Below are 24672 nucleotides of genomic sequence, written 5' to 3'. Positions count from 1 at the left end.
TGTTGTAGTCATTTTGAGTAATCCTGCTGAGGGAGGAGTGTTGTTGAAGGGCATTTTTGAGGAAGTAGGTAGGCTGTCTGGCTATCGGATTAATTGGGGGAAGACTGAAGTGTTTCCGGTAAAAAAACTCACCTAGGCATGAACAGTTGTTGGATTGGGATTGTAAATGGGAAAATGTGAGTGTTAAATATTTAGGCATACATCTTATCCGGGATGTTGAGAAATTGGTTGAGTATAATGTAGACAAACTTGTGGAGGTGCTTTGGAAGGATATTAGGAGGTGGGAACGTTTCATGTTGACCATTTGGGCTAAGATTAACGCAATTAAAATGATTTTATTACCAAATGTCTTGTATGTTCTTCAGTCTTTGCCCTTACTTTTCACAAGGAAGGTGTTGCAGCGGCTAGATAGGTTGTTTCAAGATTTACTCTGGGGAGTGGGGAAGAAGGCTAAAATTCCTCGTTATATTATGACTCGCAGTGTCAAGGATGGTGGTTTTGGCTATCCGGTCCTTAAAAACTATGCTAATGGGTTCCTTTTTAAAGAGGGTGTCTAGCTATTCTGTTAGTGATCTGCACCAGCTGCCTTGGTGGGTGCAGATTGAGGTGCAAAACTTCCTCCCATATGACATTAAGTGTTTATATTTGTTTGGAAAGTTGCCAGGGAAAATGCGCCTGTTGAGGACAGTTTTGGCGACGAAAGTGGCATTGATGTCTCTAATTGTGGGAAATGGGCAAGGGTTATTCATTTATAAAGAGGCCTCCCTTTGGCACAACCCTGGTCTCCAGATAAATAATAGACCATTGAATTGGAGAAGTTAGATTAGCAGAGGTATCTTGAAAATTGGGGATATTTGGGGTGATGACGGAATGGTTCCTTTTGGTGGGCTCATAGAGAAATTTGGATCACGAAATAGAGAGTTGAGGAGATACGATGATTTGTTGTGTTTGATGTCTGAAAGGATTCGGATGCTGGATGCTCCGCTATTGCGGGAGCCTGGGGTTCTTAATCTACTGACCTGTGGGTCTAGGAAAGTGTCGTATTATCTGTGTGCTATGCGGTTGGATGTGCAGTGGATCGATTCGTGGGACAAGCTGAGATTGTCATGGACGGAGGAGTTGGGTAGAGAATTGACATTGGTTGAATGGGATAAGGTTTGGAGAGTAACGGTACGGGCAAAAACGGATTTGCAATTACGTTACATACATCAGAGGATTTTGGGTAAAAACTATTGGACCCCTTCTCGCATGTGTGTTTTGGGTCTGGTTGATTGTGATAAATGTTGGGGTTGTGGGAAAGTGAGAGGTACGCTGATTCACATGTTGTGGAACTGTGAGAGGGTGAGGACATTTTGGAGGGATGTAGTTGATGGGATCGACCAGGTTTGGAATATTGCATTTCCTAGGAATCCATTGGCAATTGTTTTACTATTACCGAGTAGCAATTACAGAATTAATTGGGTAACATCGTGTTGGATAACTAAGGTTTTGTTGGTAGCTACAAAGCAGATTTTGAAGGTGTGGAAAACGAGGAAGAAGCCAATAGTTGAGGATTGGATTTTTGATGTGCAAGTTCTTTCTCATTATGAGAAGACTATGTTTTGTAAGTTGCACAAGGAAGGATGCTATGATGAACAATGGGGGAATTTCTCTGATATTTATGGGCGAAATGTGCTTCATTTGAGAATTTTCGGATTGGTCTAGTTAACAATATATGTTGTGTGTTGTGGGTGTTTGTGTTTTGTTTTATGTTGTCGTTTGTGGTCCTGTATGTGTGGTCGTTGATTGTACTTCTTATTGGGATGTTTTATAGTTTGTGGTTCCTTTTTCCTTAATTGATATCTCTTAAATGATCTATGCGAATTTCACTATTGACCTAATCATTGTTATTCTGTATTTACTTTGTTTTTCTGTAATTGAAAATGAAAATAAAGTGAATAAAAAAATAAAAATTATCTGCATTATCTTCAAATGCTACGGTCTGCCTTGAGGATAGCATCAAATGGTATATTCCAGGATGGAACAATTAACCTATACAGGATCACAGACTATTAATCTCTAGGAGTCTGTCAGCCCTGAGGACAGAAAACCTCCTTTCAGCCTTGAGACCCAAATTCTGGAATACATCACCAAATTATAACCATGGCAGCGCAGGTTTTTCTAGTTTCAGACTTCTGGTAAAGCATCAAGAAGAGGCAATTGATTTTACCAAAGGAACACACACACTCTTTCCAAATTAGAAAGCCAACTCCGATAAAAAATGTAAAAACTATACAGAGAGGTCTCCGTTTTTTTTGGTCTGTTCCACCCACTTGGCTGTGCATTCTGCTCTGGCCAGAGCACCTTGACACATTTTGTGCACCGATCCTGCCTTCCCAGTTCACAACTTTTTTTGGTACACTTCTTCTACTGATCAGTGGCCTTTTGTAGTGATGAAGTCTGGGAATGTCACCCACTGTACTTGAACAATCTTAAAATATTCAAGCATGTAGTAAAGAAGGGTATATCCTTCTGCTGCCTTTATAACACTGTAGTCTGTTTTCAGACTAGCATAATGTTATTTTGAAGCTGATGCCCATCTTGCATCCTCATCAAACCACTTCTCCCTAATAGTTTGAGATTCATTTCTTTTCCCAGTTCTTTGTTGTTTTACCAATGTTTTTTTAAAAATACTTTTTTCCGATTGCATTACTTCGAAATAACAAATGGAATATTGCTTTTATTTAGCAGGGTACCCCTCCCACCCCGCGTCCTTCAATCTCCCTTCCCTATATTAAATAACCCTACTGCAACCCCCTCCCCACCTCTTAACCCCTGATCACCTCTATATTTCAATTTGTCTTTTCGATGTAATTTCGTCAAAACAAATGACATAAAAAAACCTCCTTCTTTGATGGGCCTTGTCAGGGACGGGAGGAGGGAACTCAGCCCTCTACCCCCTCCCTGAGTGCGAAGATGCCGGAGTGCAGCCCCTCCCTCCCAACCCTTCCTTTCCTTGTCTTCCCGGCCCCAATCGGGGAACAGGAGTCGCGGCCGTCAAGACCGCAAGGAGGACCTGAACGGAGGACGCAGCGGTTCACAGAGTTGACGGCACCAGAGGAGGAAACGCTGGGGAAAGCAGTGGCTCAACAAGGCTGGGTGAAGATGGCTGCAGGTCTAGCAGAGAGCCTCTGCTGGGACCTGCAGCTGGGGTCAGCTTGAATCTGGAGGATGGTGCCGGCTGGGGCTTGCCTATGGAGGAGACTCCACTAAATCTCCAAGGACTTTTTTTTATTTTAAAAAAGGCCTACAGGAAGACTGTAGCAGCTGGTGACAGCAGATCCCTAGGGACTGTCTTGCTTTCTGTGCCCTGAATGTGGTAAGCCGCGTAGATCAAAGGGAATGGGCCTTAAGAACCTTTTTGAAGTTTTTCCAAGCCCTCCCCACACACACGCTGGAATTTAGGTAAGCGGATTGACTAGGGAGTGGGAGCTAATCATGGGAGAGGGAGGGAAATGTAAGGAGGAAACAGGAAAGGGTTAGTGTAGGTTACATGGGTGAGGTCAGAGGTGAAAGGAGGAGGACCAAGAGACCAGCTGGAGAACTGAGAGAAGGAGTGTGGGGGTGGTTGGAGAGAAGGGTACTGCACAGTGTGAGTGCAAGGATAGAGTGGAGTACTGGTAGTTGGAGGTAGTAGTGCTAGTAGCAGAGAGGTAGTAGTAGAAGTGGAGCGGTGGAGGTTGTAGTGAGGCTGTAGTAGAAGAGGAGTGGTAGCAGCAAAAGAGCAGTAGTATCAGGATAGTGGTAGTAGTGGAGAAGTGGTAGTGGTAGGAGGCAGTAGTAGCTGTAACAGGAGAGGTAGTAGAAGTGATGTAGCAATAGTAGAATGAAGAGTAGTAGTAGCAAAGAAGTAGTAATGGCAAATAAGATAAGTGGTAGAGGTGAAGAGGAGAAATGCTAGTGGAGAGAGAAGACCAATAGCAAGTAGAGTAGTAGTAGGCAGTTGTAGTGTGTGGAGGCGTTGAGGAAGGAAGAAAGTAAGAGGACAGAGTGAAAGATCAAAGGGGTAGAAGGTTGAAATAGAAGAGGAAGGAAGAATAGTAAAAGGGCAAGGTGAGACTGTGTTTGACTGGCAGGTGAATCCAACAGGTTGGACGTAATGCCCCACAGACCACTAAGCTAGAAGAGGGACAGTTAGAAAGTCTCCCAGGGAGATAGCGAGCCAACGCCTTAGGCAATCCCCTATTGCCTTAGCCCTAAGAATGACAGTCTGGATCACCAACCCTAGTATCAACGAGTTACGAATATCTGGGCCATGGTGGGGACAGCCCAAGGGATACGAGAGGGAGAGGTACGTCCCTAGTGACAAATTCCCAAACCCACTTTTGCCCAGAACGTTTTCCAGTTGCATCCAAGCTTAACTCTGTAAAAGCTGAGAATAAACACTCTTGAACCTTCTAAGGGAGTCAGATTGGTTTTCTTTGGTGATGCCCCATCACACTTCATAAACAGAATTTACACACTACCCATCATACCTGTGATACCTCTGTTTTCATGATCCAAATGTGTCAGCATATCGATATCCACTGGGCAATATGCCACCTCATGTTTTACAACCAAGAAAGTGGTAAATGTTAATGCATATTTTCTCTGTGCGTAACCGCCTGCAGATGGTTATTTATAATAATATACTGTTCTAAAACTTCTAATGCTTAAGAATGGGGATTTTGACACAGATATTTACTACAGCTTTCTTCATCCTTAGGCAAGGGGATTGGACCTGTCTCGAGTAAGGACCTGTGTGGTAGTGGCTGAGGAGAGACCACGGATAGCTCTCACCCAGTCATTCTCAAAGTTGTTTAAAGACCTGGGCCTCCATCCAAGAGCTGTGAGCACGTCGTTTGGCTGCAGAGTCAACTTGGCGATTTGTTTGCAGGTAAGGTCGTTTATTAGCAGCATGAGCTTGTGGTAGGGGCATTTGGCAGATAGGAGTACATATGGATGTGTTCATTGTGCTTAAGAACAATTCCAACCCATTTTTGTCTTAATCTTACTCTGATAAACTCGTGTGATGACCATGTCATTTTTTTATACTGTAAATGCACAATAACTCTGTTATGCACAATTTACAATGCATCGGGGTTCTCACCAGGAGGTTTCATGGTGCGGGTTGTGGTTAAAAATACACATTTTAATATGAAGTACGATACATACTCTTAGGTCCTGTCCCCTTTCCTCCATACTGCATGGGCGACCCTTCCAAGGGACGGGAGACGAAACCTTTTTCACCAGAAAAAAACCTTCTTCCTCTTTAAATTTAGAGGCACACAGGGGTGCGGCCCTGGGAGCATGCACTGCGCTGACTCAGCCCTCCAGCGCCACGGCGCCACACCTCAGTCCCCTTTTCTGCGTCGACGGTAATTGGCCGAATTCACCAGCGCTCCTGGGTTTGGCTTCCACCCGCGGATTCTTCTTCTCTTTTGTCTTTTTTGTCTTTTAATCGTTCAGGTACTCAGACCTCAGGCGTCGCGCTCCTGCGACGGGCTCTTCCAGACTAAAGACCCCCACACCCTCTGCCTATGGTGCAGTGGTCCAGACCACAGCTGGCAAGCTTGTACCACATTCGACGCGCCCTCCTCGAGGTCTCTGAAGAAAAGACTAGGCAGGTGGAGGAGCTCTTCCAGAGATCGCCTCCAAAGGACCTCGTCTATCATCAATCCAGGCCAAGGTGGGGCCGCTCTTTTCCAATGCACCCCGCAAGGGAGACTCCTTCCCAAGGATTTGCCTGCGCGGGAGGGACCACTCAGGTCCTAGTACCAGCACAAGTACCGAGGCTGAATCTGCAACCGCCCGCCAGGCCGAGGGGTCAGTAGATCCTTCCGGTGACAGTACTGAGGGGCAGGAATGTTTTTTTACCGGGTCTTCAACCGAGGGGCTATGCCCTAGTACCGGCAACATGTCTGAGGGGGTGCCTATACGCAGTTCTACCGGCAGATCCGCCGAGGGTGATATGCCTACCAGGCCTTGGCCTGAGGAACAGGGTAGGCCCCATGATCCACACTCAAAGTCCTGGACTGGGCAGGGCCCAGTGAGCCGAGCAACATGACGCAGGCATGTGGAAGGCAGCTCGACAAAATGGCCACCGTGCCAGAAAATCCAGACATCCGGCCGACGCCGCTCCAGGGAAGGCAGGGATGGAGGATTGTGTGTCAAGGTGGGACTGGTGTCAACCAGGTATGTGGCCTACAACTTACCCTTCCTTCGCGCAAGGCAGGTTCCCACTGCGTCCATATGGGCAGGACACGCAACGGCTCCAGCAGCCCCTCGCTACCCCGTCAATATCGCCTACCACCAATCTGGCATGCGAGGACAGGTTCTTTGAACGGTTCCTCAGGCTCATGAAATCTCCTCGGATGAGGGACCTCCTCAGGGACACCATCAGGGATGTGCTCCCGCCAATGGCTCTGGCACCACAGGCTCCGGTGCAGGCGCCCCTGGCCGCTGTTCAGCCTCATGTCCAGGTGGTTCCGCAACAGCCTCCGCCCAAGCCTCCGGCTCCAGTCTCTACACCCCAGCTCCTAACTCCCCTCCTCCCTCACCATCAGGACCCACAGGTGGACACAGATGAGGAGGAGGGCACCGACACCCCATCTTCAGCCAAAGCCTTCCACAAACGTCTGGCAGGGCTGGCAGAGTACTTGGGCCTTCCTCAACCCGAGGTTAGCAACTAGAGGAGGGGGTCCTCGCAGAAGTTCTCACGTTACGTCCTGTGACCAGAACGAGGATCCCGATGTAGAAGGACATAGTTGCCTTTGCCAAGAAGGGTTGGCTCAAGCTGCACTCAGTCCAGCCAGTGAACAAACACCTGGACGCCAAGTACAGGAAGATGGAGGTGGATACACACTTGCTATCGGCCCATCCTCAGCCACACTCCTCGGTGATCGCTGCAGCATCCCTATACTCCAAGCCTCAGTCATCCTCAGCTTCCTCCTCTTGCGCACTGCTAGGCAAGGAGGAGAAGATCTTGGAGGCGTACAGGAAGAAGCTGTATTCCAACGCGTCTGTGCAACTTCGTCAAGCCAACTTGCTGGCAGCTGTTCACCAGAGGCTCTGGCGGGAAATCGTGGATTTCCTCCCAGAACTTCCGGCGCAGAGCCAATCACGATTCAAGGCGGGATTGGCAGAGGCCAAGATGATGGCGCAGGAGATCATGGAGTCCACCGTGGCCCACATTGACACCTCTGGCCGTGCCATCTGCATTGCCACGGACATGAGAAGAACGGCTTGGCTCTGTGCCATGAAATTCAACCCGGATGTCCAGGATCGCATCTTAGATCTTCTGTTCGAAGGCGGGGGACCTCTTCCACTCCACAACGGATGAGGAGCCGGACAAAAAGAAAAACGGCTCACAAACGGCCAAGTCTTTATCCATCTTGACAAAGACCACGGCCAAAACGTACACCCAGTCACAGCAGCGCTCGGACGAGGGGTGTACATATGGAGGATTTCGCGGCTTCCAAGAGCGGAGGTCCAGGCAGCCTGACCGTTCTCCGACTCAGCATCAGTGCAAACAACAAAAAGGGGGGGGTGAGGGGTTTTTCCAGTCCCCCTCCTCTGCAACAGCCTCAGAGGGAAAGAAGGCATGACACACCCCTCCGGGTCCACGTGTCTCCAGTGGGGGGCAGGCTTGCTCTCCATGCACATTTCTGGTGCCAGTATTTCACTGACCCCTGGATCCTCTCTGTAGTCTCCACGGGGTACCTCCTCCCTATCCCAGCCTCTCCTCTTCACTCCCACAGGTTGGGACAGCAACTCTTTTGGCGGAGATCCGGTCGCTCGTCCAGACCCAGGCAGTGGAGGAAGTCCCAGCCTCCCAGCGAGGCTTGGGCTTTTACTCAAGGATTTTCGCCATTCAGAAGAAGAACCAGGTCGGCCTGAGAGTTGTGCTGGACCTTTCCACCCTCAACCTCTCCCTGCCTCTACAAAAATTCAAGATGGTTACGCCAGCTTTGATAGCGGAGACATTTTGAACAGGAGACTGGATGTGCTCCCTGGATCTGAAGGATGCTGGCAGCCTCATCGTTTATTTCTATGATTCAGGATCATGGGCTACCATTTCCAATACAAGGTGCTTCCTTTCGGCCTCAACTCAGCCCCCAGGGTCTTCAGGCTGATCAATACGGTGGCAGCCCTCCTCGGGTCGCAGGGCCTCCACATCTACCCGTACCTCAACAACTGGCTCTTCAGGGCGACATCTCCGGAAGCAGTGTACCATATTTCCCACGCTCTTATGAACACACTGCACAAGCTGTGTTTTTCACTCAACCTCAGGAAGTCGAAGCTGCAGCCCACGCAGAGACTGACCTTCTTGGGTCTCCATTAGGACACATGCTCCGAGAGAGTTTTTCCCTCGGAGGACAAGATCACAGCCCTCAAGAGGGCCACGCGCACTTCCTCAGCAGAGAAGTGACCTCGGCCTGGTGGTACCAAAACCTACTGAGTCTCATGGCAGCAGTCTTGTTGGCTGTCCCACACACGAGACTCAGGATGAGGAGGATACAGCTGCACTTTGCAGCCTCTTGGAACCAGGATTAGGGCTCTCAGTCGGAGATGATCAACGTTCCTCCATCACTTCACCCGGACCTCACATGGTGGTCCAGGGATTGCAACCTTTGCCTGGGCGAGCCCTTCCGGCAATCTACCCCGCAGGTCACCATCACCACGGACTCCTCTCTCGAGGGTTGGGGGGCCACCCTGGACAACCACTGCATCCATGGCACCTTGACCCGGCAGGAGCGGGAGTTCCACATCAATTGGCTGGAACTGAAGGCCATCTGGCGGGCGCTCAGAGCCTTCCTTCCAGTTATCGAGGGCAAGGTCATCCTCATTCAGACAGACAACTCGACCAGCATGCTCTATGTCAACAAGCAGGGAGGTACCAGATTCCACCCTACTGTGCAGGCTCGCAGTCAGCATGTGGGAATGGGCCCTGGAGAACATCATCTACCTCACGGCTGTCCACCTGCCAGGGGAATCCAACCTAGAGGCAGACAGGGTCAACAGATTGGCGGCAGACAACGAGTGGCAGTTGAACAACCTAGTACTGCAGGAATTTGTCTACAAATGAGGACACCCCCAGGTGGACCCCTTTGCCTCATGGGACAACAGGAAGTGCCAACTGTTCGCTACCTGGCAGGGTCAGGGACCTGGCTCCCTGGGCGATGCAGCATACGCCTTCCCGCCCACACCACTGATAGACAGTGTGATATACAAGATCAAGAAATCTCACCACCTCCGCATCATTCTAATAGCACTGTGGTGGCCGGCCAGGCCATGGTTCTCGGAGCTGCTCAGCCTCTCGGAGAGGCTGCCCAGTCGCCTGCCGACGGGCCCAGCACATCTTCTGGTGCAGCAGGGGGGCAGGGTCATCCACCCCGCGCCACAGAAACTAGCCCTCACAGCGTGGTTCCTGAACAGGTAACGCGAGGTCACCTCAGCCTTTCCCAGGCTGATCTAGAGATCATACAGGGCGCCAGGAGCAAGTGGACCAGGTTCTGCCCCTGGGCAGACTCTAAGGGTATCAATCCCCTCGCATGTACCTTGTACGACGTGCTCTCCTTCTCAGCGCAGCTCACCCACTCTGGCGCACTTAACTTGACAGCCATTGGGGCATACAGAAACTCAGAGGAGGAGATCTGTTCCTCTTCCAACTCGATTGTCAGGAAACATGTGACGGGGACTCGCCAGGCTCTACCCGCCCATCAAGAGGCCTCACCCTGTGTGGGACCTCAACATAGTCTGGGTGCCTTGGTGCACAAACCATTTGAACCAGTGGCATCCGCTGACATCAGGCTGGTCACCATTAAGACGGCCTTGCTAGTCGGCCTCACCTCGGCTTGCAGAATCAGTGAAATTCAGGTGCTGGTCGCCTCAAAGCCATATACTACGTTTCACAAGGATAAAGTAGTTCTGCGGACACACCCAGCATTCTTGCCCAAGGTGCCCTCCGCATTCCATCTGAACAAAGAAATAGTGCTACCTACATTTTTTGCTGAGCCCAAAGACAAGGCACAGAGAATTCTGCAATGCCTTGATGTCAGGTGTGCCTTGAAATTCTACTTGCACAGGACCAAGGGTTTACGCAAGTCGGACACACTTGTTGTCACCTTCGGCGGTTCAAGACCGTGGTATCCAGCCTCTAAGGCCTCCATAGCCCTTTAGATGGTCTCAGCCAAGAAGCTCACGAGGGACAGCATAAGCCACCTCCGGCCAACATGCACACTCACGCAGTCAGAGCCAAGGAAACGGCCATCACTTTCCAGTGGCATGTCCCCTGGCAAGTCATAAGCAGGGCGGCCACATGGGCCACCCCTTCGGCTTTCTGTTGGTGGGACGTATGGACCTCCACCCTACTACAACTGGTGTCATTAGGGAATGTTAATCTATTGTCGACACGTCTATGGGGACAGAGGTGTGGCACCAGAGGGTGGAGTCAGGGCAGCACATGCTCCCAGGGCCGCGCGCCTCTCAATTTAAAGGGGAAGAAGGTTTTTTTCTGGTGAAAAAGGTTCCGTCTCCCGTCCCTTGGAAGGGACTCCCATGCAGTATGGAGGAAAGGGGACTAAGAACTAAGAGTATGTTAGTCACTACGTTGAGTAACTTATGATATTTTATGAAAGAAGAGAAAGTGTAGGAATATAGAAAGGTATAAGAGTTTATGATAGAGTATAGCAAGACCATGGATGCACTTGTAAAAAATAGCAAGAAAGTGAAATAAATACGAAAGTCAAAAGGTAAAAATTAGATAGAGAAAAGAGAGGAGGTAATAGATATACATGTAGGGAGTGAGACTAGAAGACAAAAAGCATAATTGTTGACAGAACAGAGAACAGAGAAGAGAGATGGGAGGCTGGGAACCTGATGCGAGAAGAGCAATAAGCAATATGGGAGAAAATGAGAGATCTAATAAAATGTTTGGTGGCCTAGAATGAACACAACAAATATTGAGCCAAAAGCAATGACCGGTATGTGCTGTGTTGGAAATATATAAGTGGAATGTTGGGGAAGGGAAGAAAATAATCCCCAGATTAAGAGCTCAGGAAGAGAAGAGGAGCGATGAACCAGAGGAAAAAAGGGAGAGGTTTTTGGGGTGCTTAAAGTAGTAGCTGGAAAGAAGAGGATTTCCTTCTTTTTTTTATTCTACTTCATTAGCATTTTTGATAACATACAAACCTTGTAACATATGACACGGCCAGATATTAAACCTAGTCCAACAAAAATCCACTTATGCCACTACAGACCCCCTATATATCCCTCAAGACGCCCCTCCCCCGACCCTCCAACTAATGCTCACACTTCCACATGACCCAAATAATACCATCAATACGAAGTTCTTCCTGAGTCCGTCCTTTATGCCCACATGTTGGATATTTGATCCCCTGGACCCTTGATCCACACAGCTGTTACCCATTCCGAGTTGCACACTCTTGATGATATCTTTCATCTCTGTTCACATCCCCTTCCGGAGTCATTGACCCTCTTCCCCTGCTTCCACCGACATATAGCGGAACCAGAACTCCTCCCATTCTGCCTCAATATACACACCTCTGATGTGTATGGCTGTTGTGATTCTCTCCTTCTTGTATACATTTTTCCCTGTGTTTATCCATGCCTGTCTCCCAGGGAGTAATACCCTCTTCCACTGCATTGCCAGGCAAACTCTTCCCGCCAGTAACAGAAAATGCGATAAGTGCGGCAGTCTATTAAATGCCCCTCCAATCCAAATAGGACCAGCATCTGTGTCTTACTCCTGAGGACCCCATCCAGGTCCTTAATCCACCCTAGGACTTCGTCCCAATGAACCCGCTAGCAACCCCGCCACATATGCCAATAATCTGCCCGCTCCCCACGTTGTTGCCAACAGAGGGCTCGGCAGGAAACATCTTAGAGAGTCATACTGCCACCTGGGTAGCGACTTAATCATGTGAAGCTTGTACTGAAATGCAATTAAGGCTCTGTGCGCCCCTGCACACATTGTGCGCCGCAGTGCGTCATCTACATCAGTACCCAAGCCCCCCTGATATTTGTTCCTGAGCTTCTCCTTGTTACCCTTCCCCACCTCCACCAGTGTCCTATACAGGGCCGAAATCAATCTTTTCATTTCACTATGCGAATCAAGGACCTTCTCGAAAGGGGTGAGGTCTCTCTGTATCAATTCTACCCACGGTGCAGCCATGATCACACCCTTCAGTTGCAGTGAATTGGTTGGATAGCACAGAGCAATAGAGGTTCCAATCCCAGATCCGTGCTTAGAAACCGAACCCGGGAATGGCATTAGGCATGTTATAAAAAAAACGATTAAGTAATTAAAAAGGGTAGGAGAACACTGACAGTTTCCCGATTCCCAGTGCCTCTTCCAGGTCCACCAACAAGATAAATTGGCCCTCCCTCCATAACTGTCCCACCCTTGTCAGACCCGCCTCAAACCATGTCTGAAACCTGTCCAGATTCGGGATCTGGTCCCGCTCCTATGGACCACACAAGTGGCTTAGGGCTAAGGGCCACGTCATCACACTCTCATCCCTGGCCCTCTCCGCCAGATATACCAAATGACCCCCAGAATGGGGTGCGCCCTAATCCTTCTCGCGATCCGGTCTCTCTGTACCCATATCCAATCCCCACCGGCCTAAGATGGAAGTTATCCAGGGCCACCCATTGACAGTCCCTCTGTTCCCGTAGATGCAGGACCAGTACCCTCAACTGCGCCACATTATAGGGTTTATAGTCAAAATCTCGAAAATTAAAATCTCGAAAAAAAAGCACGAATTAAAAATCTCGAAAAAAAAATCTCTAATTTTTTTTTCAATGCGTTTTTTTTCAAAATGGGGGGTTCCCCCAACCCCCTTTTTTCATTTTTTTTTATTTTACCCCTTTTTTTTACTTACCTGACCCCAAAAACACAAATAAATAAATAAAAAATTCGATTTTTTTTTTTTTTTTTTTTTTTTTTTTTTTCCCGAGATTTTTAATTCGTGCTTTTTGTAATTCAAGATTTTATTTTCGGTATTTAGACCGACCACCACATTATAGTATAGGTATATGTCTGACAAGCCCATCCCTCTTTCTTTCTTGAGCACCATAACCTTGTATGCCACCCTTACTTTTTCACCCTGCCACAGAAACTTCAAGAGCCGTCGCCTAACCTCTCAAAACATGGAGTCTGGGATTTGGATCGGGAGCATCAGGAATAGGTAAAACATTCTTGGGGGAAAGTTCATGTTGATGGCATTCAGCCGCACCATCCAGAATATCATCAATTTGCCCCATTTCTCTAAGTCCACAAACAATGAAGCCAGAAGCGGTGGAATATTTGCTTCATGAAGCCCTTGTAACATTTATCCCCAAATACCACAACTGGTCTTTCTTAATCTGCATCCCCAATGAAGCCAGCCTCTGCGCTTCTTCCTCTCCCATCTGATCTAGAGGGAATAGAATAGATTTCCCTTGTTGATTTTGAAGCCCGAAAATGCACCATATTGCTCCACTTCTCCAGCATGGGGTCTGGCATGGATTCACATGCTCATGAATATTCCCCGTCGTCAGGCCGGGAATCCTCAGTATAGAAAAAAATCAGTATCAGTTTTGTTTCTGATCTGTCTTTCTTAGTAGTAACCAATCACTGGTCTCTGGGTCATACTGCCCCCAGCCAATGACTGCCCTCTCCCTAAGCCCCGCCTCCGGCAGCCATCCTCATATTTTTACCGCACATTCAAGTGTTGGGAGTCCTCGTGCTGTAGCTCTCGAGCTTTTGCTGCGTTTTTGCGCTTTTTCAGGAGATTTTTCTCATTTTTCGGTTAAATAGAGCCTCAAGCTCCACCGTTTCTACATCCGATCAACGAGGATCCATTTTCGGAGTTTTCTACGCCCCTCAAGGGTGAAGATTTCGTCGAGTTACGCTTTTGGAGGATTCCAGAAGTTCCGAGGCCTACCCCGGACATGGCCCAGGAGAAAGGAAGCTCGACGCCCGGGAAGCTGTTCAGGACCTGCCCTGGAAGCTTCAGAATGTTTTCAAGGAGGACGAGCATTCGTTATGCCTCTACTGTCTCCATGAGGACAAGACGCACAAGGAGAAGGACTGTGCGTTTTGTGGGAACATGTCGGAGCAGACCATGAAGGATCGCCACCTCCGTCTCGCCAACTGGCTGGAAGGGAAGAGCCCGTCAGGCGAGAAGAAGAAAAAGAAATCAGAGCGGTCTTCTAAGTCCTGTGAGGGTGTCCGGCGACGGGGGCCCAACAAAAGGCTAAGCACCGCGAGTCCGCGGGCACCGGGAGCGCCGAACGGTTGGGCTCCTTGGCTGCCAGGCAGGGCGCATCCTCCCCGGCACCATCAACCACGAGCCAATGCTCTGGCTCGGGTAAGAGGAGGTCCGAGAACCCGGCGAAGCTTCTGGAGAGGCCCCGGTCGATCTCGAAGATTCCAGCAGAGGGGGAGCGAGGCTCGGACCCTCCCCCCAAGGTGAAGGCCCCAGGCGTCCAGAAGGTGACGATGGCCTTAATTCACCCTGCTAAGACCTCGATTGAGGATGTCGCCGCGGCCCTGGCTCAGCCTGTGGAGGCTACACCAGTGGAGGCGCCCTCAGGACCCAGAGTCTCCCTGCCACCGCGGAGGGAGTCGTCTTTCAAGCCCATTGAGAAGACCCCCACGAAGTCCTCATTGGAAAAGGTGGAGGAGGGGCTGGTGGCCATCGTGGATACGGACACGACCTCTGAAGAAGAGCTCATCGAAGTCGTGGAAGAGGCCCAGCCCATCGGGAGGAATCCCAACGAGGGCGTCGACGAGAGCGACAGTGTCGCCGACAAGGCTCCTCAAGAGCCCTCGCGCCCGTCGTTTCCGGCGCCGCAGGACGCCTCGGCGGCCATTTTGTCAGCGATTCAGTCCTTATACTCGGAGATCAGGACAAGGTTGCCCCTTCCCCCGACGGAGGTACCTGAGCCAGACCCGACGGGGGAACCGGTGCCAGGACCTTCGGAGAGTCCACCGCATAAGAGGAGGAGGACGCATCCTACGCCACCTCTCCCACCTCTGCGGCCTGCTCTGCCTTCCCCCCGGTCTACTACCCACGCAGATGATACAGGCACGGACATGGCTACGACAGGTACAGATGACGACGGAGGCGACGACGGGACGTTTCCCCCGTCGCCCCCTGCTCGGGTGTCCCCGCCCGACGAGATTGGATTCTTTCATGCCATGATTTCCAGGGCATCCGAGCTTTTCCAGCTCTGCCCAGAAGAAAAGAAGAAAGAAGGGTTCCTATACCAACGGCCCGAGGCTAAAAGGAAGACGGTCCTCGCCGTACCGCTTCTTGATGACATCTGGGATGAGGGGCTCGCCCTCCTCAAGAACCCTGCCACGGCGCCGGCAAAGAGGGACCGGTACGAGAAGAAGTACCGGGTCCCCGACGCTGCCCCCTTGTGCCTTCGGGCACAACCTACCCCGGATTCGGTCGTCTCGGCGGCGGCAAAGAATAAAGCTGCGGGGGCATCGGCCTCGACATCAACTTCCCCGCCGGACGGCAAGGGCAGGAAGTTGGACACGATGGGACGACGGATCATCTCATCAGCAGCGACGACTATCAAGGCGGCCAACGCCCTGGCTATTATAGCCCGCTACGGCAGGGAGTTGTGGTTCAAAATCGCCTCTCTGTTAGACTTCCTTCTGGACGCCAAAAGGGCTGAAGCCCTTGAAATCCTACAGGAGGGGGAGATTGCTTCGGACCACGCCATCACGGTGGCAACGGACATCGCTGACACCGGTTTCCGTCAGTTGGGCAACAGCGTTTGCTTGAGACGACGAGGATGGCTCAAGGCCACGGATTTCCGCCAGGACGTACAAACCAAGGTTTTGGACATGCCCTTCGACGGGAACAACCTGTTAGGGAAGGCGGTTGATGTGTCCCTTCAGGCCATCAAGACAGACACAGAGACTGCCCGGGCACTGGGAGTGCTCCAACAACGACAGCCGTCCTTTCGGAGCTCCGGAGGCAGACAAGGTGCCTCCAAGGGATCCAGCAGTGGCTCCTCCACTTACCGCCAAGCGGCAAGATCTTCGTCCCAGGAAGCCTATAGGGGACGCGGCAAGTCAGGTGGTGCCCGTCGTCGTCGACATCGAGGTCAAAGAGGCAAGGCGGCCTCCAAACAAGATTGAACCGACCGTGGAGTCGGGCCCCCGCCGAAGCACCCCGGTGGGAGGCCGGCTGGCGAGGTTCGTCAGCGTGTGGGAGTCCATCTCCACCGACCGTTGGGTGCTGGACGCCCTGGCCCAAGGACACGCCCTTGAGTTTCAGAAGAAGTGCCCTCGCGTTCCACCCGTGGCCAGGAAGGAAAATCACGTCCCTCAACTACTGTTGGAAGTAAGGGCGATGCTCAAGAAGGGTGCCATCGAGCTCGTCCCAAAGAGGCTTCGGGGCTCCGGAGTTTACTCCAGGTACTTCCTCGTAAAAAAGAAGACAGGAGGATGGCGCCCCATTCTGGACCTACGACGACTGAACAAGTACATCAAGGCACAGAAGTTCTGTATGGTCACCCTCCAGCATGTGCTGGGACAGCTGGAGGAGGGCGATTTCCTGTCGTCGTTGGACTTGGAGGATGCGTACATCCACATCCCCATTCTAAAAAGACACCGAAAGTTCCTCAGGTTCATGGTCCAAGGTCGGCACTACCAGTTCAAGGCCCTCCCGTTCGGATTGAAGTCGGCACCCAGGGTGTTCACCAAGTGCCTCGCACCGGTGGCGGCGCGGCTGCGCCTACACGGGATCCACGTCTACCTCTACCTGGACGACTGGCTCATCCGGGCAAGGACAAGGGAGCTCGCCGTGGAGCACACTGCGAAGACCGTCCAACTGCTTACAGACCTGGGATTCTCCATCAACTTTCCGAAATCCCACCTGGTTCCGTCGCAAGTCTCCCTGTTTCTGGGAGCCAAGCTCGACACAGTGGCGCGGCTGGCCTCACCGTCGGAGGAAAGGACCAGGACCATTCTGGGCAAAGTGCAGCGTCTGCTGGCCACGGACATGGCCAGGGTAAGATCTATCAAGTCCCTCCTCGGGATGATGTCCTCCTGCATTTATCTGGTGCGCCTTTGCAGGCTTCGGATGAGACCCTTACAGGAGTTCCTCGACGCCCGCTGGATCCAGTCGACGGGCAGCTTCGAGGACAGGATCCCTCTCAACGAGACGTTCCGTCAGGCGATCCGGTGGTGGAGTACCCGCGCCCATCTGTCGGCGGGCACAGACTTTCAGACCCCCGCTCACCAGGTGACGGTGACGACGGACGCCTCCCTGGAAGGTTGGGGAGCACACTCTGGAGATCTTCACGCGAGAGGCCTTTGGCTCCCGGAGGAGAAGTCTCTCCACATCAACATCTTGGAGCTCCGTGCGGTGTTCTGGGCCCTCAGGTCCTTTCTTCCGTCCCTCAAGGGCAAGGTGGTGAGGATCTTCACCGACAACACCAACACGATGTTCTACATCCGGAAGCAGGGCGGAACCAGGTCCCCGGCCCTATCCAAGGAAGCCCAGGATCTGTGGCATTGGGCCCTCGCCCAAGGGATGTTTCTGGTGCCTCTTCATCTGGCAGGAATAAAAAACACGATCGCCGACTCACTCAGCAGGGAGTTGCGCTCGTGCCACGAGTGGGAACTATGCCGGGATCAAGTGGATCGACTCTTCCGACGATGGGGCGAACCCCAAATCGATCTCTTCGCGACGGCGACGAATTCCAAGTGCCGGAGGTTAGCCAGCAGGTTCCCCCAGCCGAGGAGCATGGGCAATACTTTCTCGTTCCCCTGGGACGGCCTATTTCTTTATGCGTTCCCTCCGCTGCCGTTGCTGCTCCGGCTCATCAACCAGCTCAAGAGATCCCGGTGCAGGATGATCCTCGTCGCACCTGCGTGGCCGAGGCAGATCTGGTTCCGGGACCTTCTGGACTTGTCAACGTCCCCACCAGTCAAGCTACTGACGGACGCCTACCTTCTCTCCGGAGAAGGAGGCGCCATTCTTCACCACAACCCGGAGTCGCTGAACTTGCATGCCTGGCTCCTGCAGCACTAGAGTTTGGAGGGTACGACATCCCGGCCGACTGCAGAGAGGTTCTTGCAAAGGCCAGGGCGTCCTCAACTCTCAAGTACTACGCACATAAATGGAAGAGGTTCTCTGTCTGGTGCCGTGCACAGAAGATTAACCCTCTGCGGATTACGGCCCCTCAAGTACTGCTGTACCTACTGTCGCTGGCCAAAGCTGGACTGGCTCACGCCTCCATCAAAATACATCTGGCTGCAATCTCCCGATATACCAGGACGACGGGACGGGCGTCCTTGTGGTCTCATCGCCTGGTGAAAGAATTCATGAAGGGACTATTCTGATCATTCCCGCCGGTGAAGGCTCCTGCCCCGGCGTGGGAGCTTAATGTGGTGCTGACCAAGCTCATGGGGGCCCCATTCGAGCCTATGCATTCGGCCCCTTTGAAGTTCCTGTCGTGGAAGACAGCTTTCCTCGTGGCCATCACCTCCGCATGACGAGTGGGAGAGATCCAGGCCCTATCTTGCACGCCTCCATACTCGAGTTTTCATGACACAAGGGTGGTGCTGAGGACACACCCATCCTTTATGCCCAAGGTGCTGTCGGACTTCCACCTCAACAAGCCCTTGGTGTTGCCAGTTTTCTTCTCGTCACCTTCGTTGCCGGCTGAGAGGACTTTGCACTCGCTGAATGTAGCTAGAGCGCTGAAGTTCTACGTGGACCGCACGAAGAGTTTTCAGAAGACATCACAACTGTTTGTGAACTTTGGGACTGTGAATCAAGGGAAGGCTCTCTCGAAGACTTCCATTTCCAGATGGCTCTCCGGCTGCATCTTTCACTGTCACTGGTTGGCAAACCGACAGCTGCCCGGCTGTCCGAGAGCCCATTCGACCAGAGCGATCGCTGCTACCACAGCGTTCCTGTCTGGTGTGCCCCTGCTGGACATCTGCAGGGCTGCGACGTGGAGGTCGACGCACACCTTCACAAGATTCTACTGCGTCGATCGGGACTCCAGGGAGGAGTCCAGGGTCGGCCAAGCAGTGCTGCGCAACCTGGTCGCCTAAGGTGAGCCTGGTGAGGAGGTAAGAGTTGCTTAATGTTGTTGTTGTATTGCTTAATGTTGAGCCTGTTGCCACCTCCCGTGGTTGTGCATGTGTGTACTGCTATGTATTCTCTTATTCATGAGCGTGTGAATCCATGCCAGACCCCATGCTGGAGAAGGAACAAGTTACTTACCTGTAACTGTTGTTCTCCAGCATGGGTCTGGCATGGATTCACATGCGAACCCTCCCGCCTACCCCTCTGCGGCTCTTCACTTGGTCATACTGCCACTTTACGTGCTACCAAATCTGAGGATGGCTGCCGGAGGCGGGGCTTAGGGAGAGGGCAGTCATTGGCTGGGGGCAGTATGACCCAGAGACTAGTGATTGGTTACTACTAAGAAAGACAGATCAGAAACGAAACTGATACTGATTTTTTTCTATACCGAGGATTCCCGGCCTGACGACGGGGAATATTCATGAGCATGCGAATCCATGCCAGACCCATGCTTGAGAACAATAGTTACAGGTAAGTAACTTGTTCCTTAATCCACCACCACCGGGACCGAAGAGACTGGGTTCCTCAGATGTAATAAAATGTTGTTGGCGTATAAGCCCAGTTTGTACTTCTCTTGCACCATCTTGAGAAGCTCCCATTAGCTGCCACACAGGCCATTCGGTCTGAATACAGCGCCATGATGCCCCAATGGAACTTATCCCCGATTCCAAACTTGATGAGAACTGCCCTTAGAAAGTCCCATTCCACTCTGTCGAATGTCTTTTTGGCATCAACCGACAAGAGTGTGGGGGTCCCCCCTTTACCTTGGGTCCACTCGACCAGGTGCAGCGATTTGCGCATTGTGCCAGCTCCCTGCCGACCTGTAATGAACCCTACCTGATCTGAGTGGACTAGCCGTGGCATATGGGCATCTAATCTGGAAACCAAAACCCGATTGAACAACTTTGCATCCACATTGAGGAGCGAGATCGGAAGGTATCAACCGCAACTCCGTGGGTCTCTACCTTCCTTAGGTATGACAGAGATAAGAGCCCTCACAAATGACTTTGGCGCCTTTCCGGTCTCGAAGATGTAGTTAAACAATGTAAGCAAATACGGGACCAGGACGCCCTCAAACGTCTTATAGAAACCAGCGGTGTACCCATTTTCCCCTGGCGCTTTCCTGCTCTGAGTGTTCTAATGTCTAGGAAAACCTCTTGCCCAGTAATAGGAGCGTCCAAGTCTGAGGCCTCTTCCAGCGTCAGTTTTGGAGTCTGCACTCCGCTCAAGTAAGAGTCCACTTCCCGGCTGCCTGGTTTGTCCCCATTCTTGTATAGTCCTTCATAAACGTCTGCAAAGCTTTCCAATGTATCCTCCCTTGACCCCTCCATATTGCCACCTGTTCCTACAACCCCCGATATCCATCTGTCAGCCCGCTGCCCTCTTAATCACGCTGCTAGGCGATCTGCCTTATCCCCCTTCTTGTCGTATTTCTGCTTCAGGAATTGTAACTTCCGAATTATCTTACCTTCCTCTAACAGCCTGAGTTCTGCTCTCTTACCCCTCACCTCCTCTATGCATTCCCCCGCTCCCTCGTCTGATGCTTGTATCCGTCCCTCCAGGGCCCCAATCTTTGTGCGCAGTCTATTCTCTAGCAAGATCCTCTCTCTCTTTTTATGCGCCCTTTCTCTAATTAAGACACGCCGCCTTAGCCGACTCCCACACCGTGTACCTGGGAACCTCCCCTTGGTCATTCAGAGTCAAATGCTCCTGTATCACCCCCTCGAACTCCTCCCTAAATGCCAGATCCTTGCACAGGGACTCGTTACACCTCCATAACGACCTGTTGGGGCCTAGGCCCACCCAAAACAAGTCCAGGGAGACCATGGGCTTCATTACAAGTGTGCTAGTCCAGAAACAACGGTGCCGGTAAGCCGACCGGCAACGTTGTTTACGGAGCGGCACACTTCGGGTTTGCCTGCCGAAGCCGCTGTGCCTGACGGGGCTGATTCTGCTGGGCACAGTGACCACTGTAGGCAAGCCGCCACAGAAGCACTGGCACCGTTAACGATGGTGCCGATGCTTCTGTGGTCCCCATTCCCATAGAGTCCCACATGACTCTATAGCAATGGGGACTTGCTAATTACTTGCGCCTTACTTCCCGGACTGCTGGGGTTGTAATCCCCCGGTGTTACCAGGAAGTCGGCGCAGGTAATTTGTTTCGGGTCCGGAGGCAACCCAAGGCCCCATGTCTTAATCAGACCACGTTATCGGATGGATCGTGAAACCCCTTGCCACTTCTAATAAATCCCTTGGGATATAGATATAGGGGGTCATTACGAGGTTGGAGGTAATGGAAAAACGATGCCGGTAAAGGATTACTGGCATCACATACCGCTCCGGGCTATTCCGACCTAAGAACCCGGTATTAGAGGCACCGTTAACAACGGTGCCTCTAATAGCGGCAAGGGCGCAGGCACGCGGCCCATCATGCCGGCAATACTGGCATGCCGCTAATGGGAGGACATCACAAGTCAGGCGGACATGCAAATACCGGCATCATGAAGGCGCTAATAGGGGATATCGGAATGCCAGTAATACCGGCATCATGAACCAACCGTAAAATGCTATGTGCAGTGTTCCCAACTGGCACAGGTGCACACAATCAGCACAGGTGGAGGCAATGGAGTCTGGGCCAGCACAAAAGGAGAACACCCACACACCACACCCCTTCCCACACCAAAATGATTCCACTATTAGTAGCAATACTGGGGATGGAGGACATGCTTGCATTGGCACACCAGCAACAACAACAGCAGCAACAGCAGGCAACACAGAGGACACGCAGGAGGAGAAGGAGGGTGAGACAGGCCCAGCATGCCCCACCAGTACAGCCTGTGGTACCACGCAGGCAGCCCCCAACCCCTCGCATCAGTGCCAGTCCATTCAACCTAACCCCTGAGCAGATCCACACCCTGTACCGGGACACCATCACCACCATCGTGGACATGATACACGGGTCAGCCTCATAGAAATATGCACTGTCATCCCCCCTTTACTAAAGGTAGTGTCGGTGCTCCACTTCCTTGCAACAGGCACCTACCAGCACACAGTGGGGCACATGCATGGCATATCACAACCCTTGAACCAAGTGCAGGATGCCCTCCTGAAGCACACAAGTGACTACATATCCCTACCACGGACTCCCCGGGACACATTTGATACAAAAGTTGGCTTCCATGCACTGGCAGGCATGCCAAATCGTATTGGTGCCCTCGACTGCACCCACGTGGAGTTGGTGGTCACCCATGCCATGGAGGTGGTGTACCGCAGTTGCAAGCAACAACACTCCATCAATGTGCAAATGGAATGTGACCCAACCACGATCATCACACATTGTTCTGCCCGATATCCCACATAAACCCATGATTCAATGGTCCTGCGGAACTCAACAATACCACGCTAAATGGACCGACATGCTGGACGACGTGCCTGGCTGCTTGGTGAGTTGCATGGCAAGCACATGACAGTGTAATGGGGGTAGAGATGCATACTCCACCTGGGTGGCATTGGGTGTGCCACTGGACAATGCCCATACTGCAATACACTGTCCCCAAAAGCATCCCAGACTGAAGACACCTGAAATCAATATGATAGACGTAAGCTGCACAACAATGACAACATGCCACTGCAACCATGCCATATCCATCAACATGTACACTACACATCATCAGACCGTACCCTCTGCAACACAATGCAGCAACATGCTGTGAGTATGCCAAATGCAAATGACCGCTGAACAGCACTACACCGGACATGCGTCCATGAGTGCTCACAAATTAATCACATGAAGCCAATACACAGATAGTCACTGGCACACCACCACAGAAGCGTAGCATGCCAGCATGAGAACATTAAGCGTGGAATGGCAGATCATGATGAGACTGGTGGCAACGGTGCCAGGATGAATGCATACGATTAACTACACATCACATAGATCATAGCAACTACTGCTGTAGGCAACCACAGTGCATGAACACTGGCAAGGAAGTGGACACCCTGCATCAACTTGACGATTCAACCCACGCCTGTGGGCCATGTGACTTCACACATTGTGGATAGTTTGAATGTCTCCATTTATGAAGGGATATGTGGATGTGAACAACAAATAACTGCAGGCATGTGAGTGGTAAGTACAGGTGTCATTTCATGAAATCACTTACACATACCCAATGTGACACCGGTGCAGGTGATGCTGGCTATCCCTTGAAGAGGTGGCTCTTCACCCCTGTCCGGAACACGCAGAACCGGCACGAAGAGGACTACAATCATGCCCATACCCGTACCCGTGTGGTGATCAAGCAGAACTTTGGCCTGTTAAAGGTACGGTTTCGCTGCCTCAGCAGGTCTGGTTGCGCACTCCTGTACGGGCCTGAGAAGGTGGGAAAGATCACCATGGTCTGTGCCATGCTGCACAACATGTGCATCAGGAGAAACGTACCACTGCCACCTGACATTGACCAGCATGCACTGGGTGAGGATGAGGAAGAGGAAGAAGATGGGGTTGCATGTCAGGCAGGTGGCATTGCACAGGAGGGACGTGCGGTGCGCCAGTATGTAATAAACCAATATTGCTAATACACATGGATGCGGAGGGTGCCATGGAGGTGGGACTCAGGGCACTGGGTGTGGGGGGGGACATGGACACTGTGCACTGTTAACCAATAAAGCACACATACACAATAACCAATGTCCGGTCATGTGATTTTTCATGACACAACGGGTGTATTAAACATGAAGTATATACAAAGTGCTCTAACCCTCTCACCCCTCCCTCTCCCCCAGAACTACCCCACACACCCTCTCCCCTCTCTGTCTCCCCCAGAACTACCCCACACATGGTGTGCATTTCAATGCGGCATGAGTCTGCAACAGTTGCCATTGCCAGGCTGCCCCTACTTTCCATGTCCTCTACCAGCCCCGGGTGGCGGCATGCCTGACCGGCGCAAGGTCAGCGCGGACCGGCGCAGGGGGCTGGTCTAAGTGGAGCTGGCAGAGGAGCACATGCTCGCTTGCTCCAGTCCCTGTGCGGGACGCTGGGCCTCCATGGCATCTGCAATGCGGCTGAGGACCTGCCTCACAGCAGCCAAGAGTCGTACTCGCTTCTATCGTTACTTTAAGGGCTGCAGTGTGTTGGCAGCACTCCTGCCTTGCCAGGGCACCTTCGGTCACGTGCTGTCCAACCAGCGCTGTGAGCTCCTCCTGGCCCTGTTCTATGAGTGCCATTCGCAGCTCTCCGTCCCCGACACCAGTGGAGGTTGATGAAGCATGCGGCAAGGGACCCACATCATGTGTGCTCTCTGTGGGGCTCAAGTTCTCTGGCCATGACTCCCCTCCAGACTGCTCATGGCTGCTGGCATTGGGTGTGCTGTGTGGGGTGAGGTGGGGTGACAGCTGCAGCCTGGGTGTGCCATGTGGTCCGGATGTTTGGCTGTGTACCTCATCGTCTGTCAGGGGAGCAGTGGCAGCTGATTCACCAACAGAACTGTTGGCAGCGGACAGTGACCCATCTGCCACTGGCTCC

The 24672-nt window shown here is 51.8% G+C and overlaps 1 protein-coding gene across 5 annotated transcripts in view; it reads left to right on the top strand.

Annotated features, from left to right (window-relative positions):
* The window catches only part of DIP2C (disco interacting protein 2 homolog C), a 2321522-nt gene that overhangs the window by 2045322 nt on the left and 251528 nt on the right, over positions 1 to 24672 (top strand). For all 5 annotated transcript variants that reach the window (XM_069647998.1, XM_069647999.1, XM_069647996.1 and 2 more), the window contains one exon: positions 4745 to 4915. In XM_069647998.1, coding sequence (XP_069504099.1) covers positions 4745 to 4915 — 171 coding nt within the window. The remainder of the gene's footprint in view (positions 1 to 4744; positions 4916 to 24672) is intronic.

Source organism: Ambystoma mexicanum, chromosome 2q, assembly GCF_040938575.1.
Source record: "Ambystoma mexicanum isolate Mex_15411 chromosome 2q, UKY_AmexF1_1, whole genome shotgun sequence".
NCBI classification, from domain to species: domain Eukaryota; kingdom Metazoa; phylum Chordata; class Amphibia; order Caudata; family Ambystomatidae; genus Ambystoma; species Ambystoma mexicanum.
This window is presented reverse-complemented; position numbering and strand designations above follow the sequence as displayed.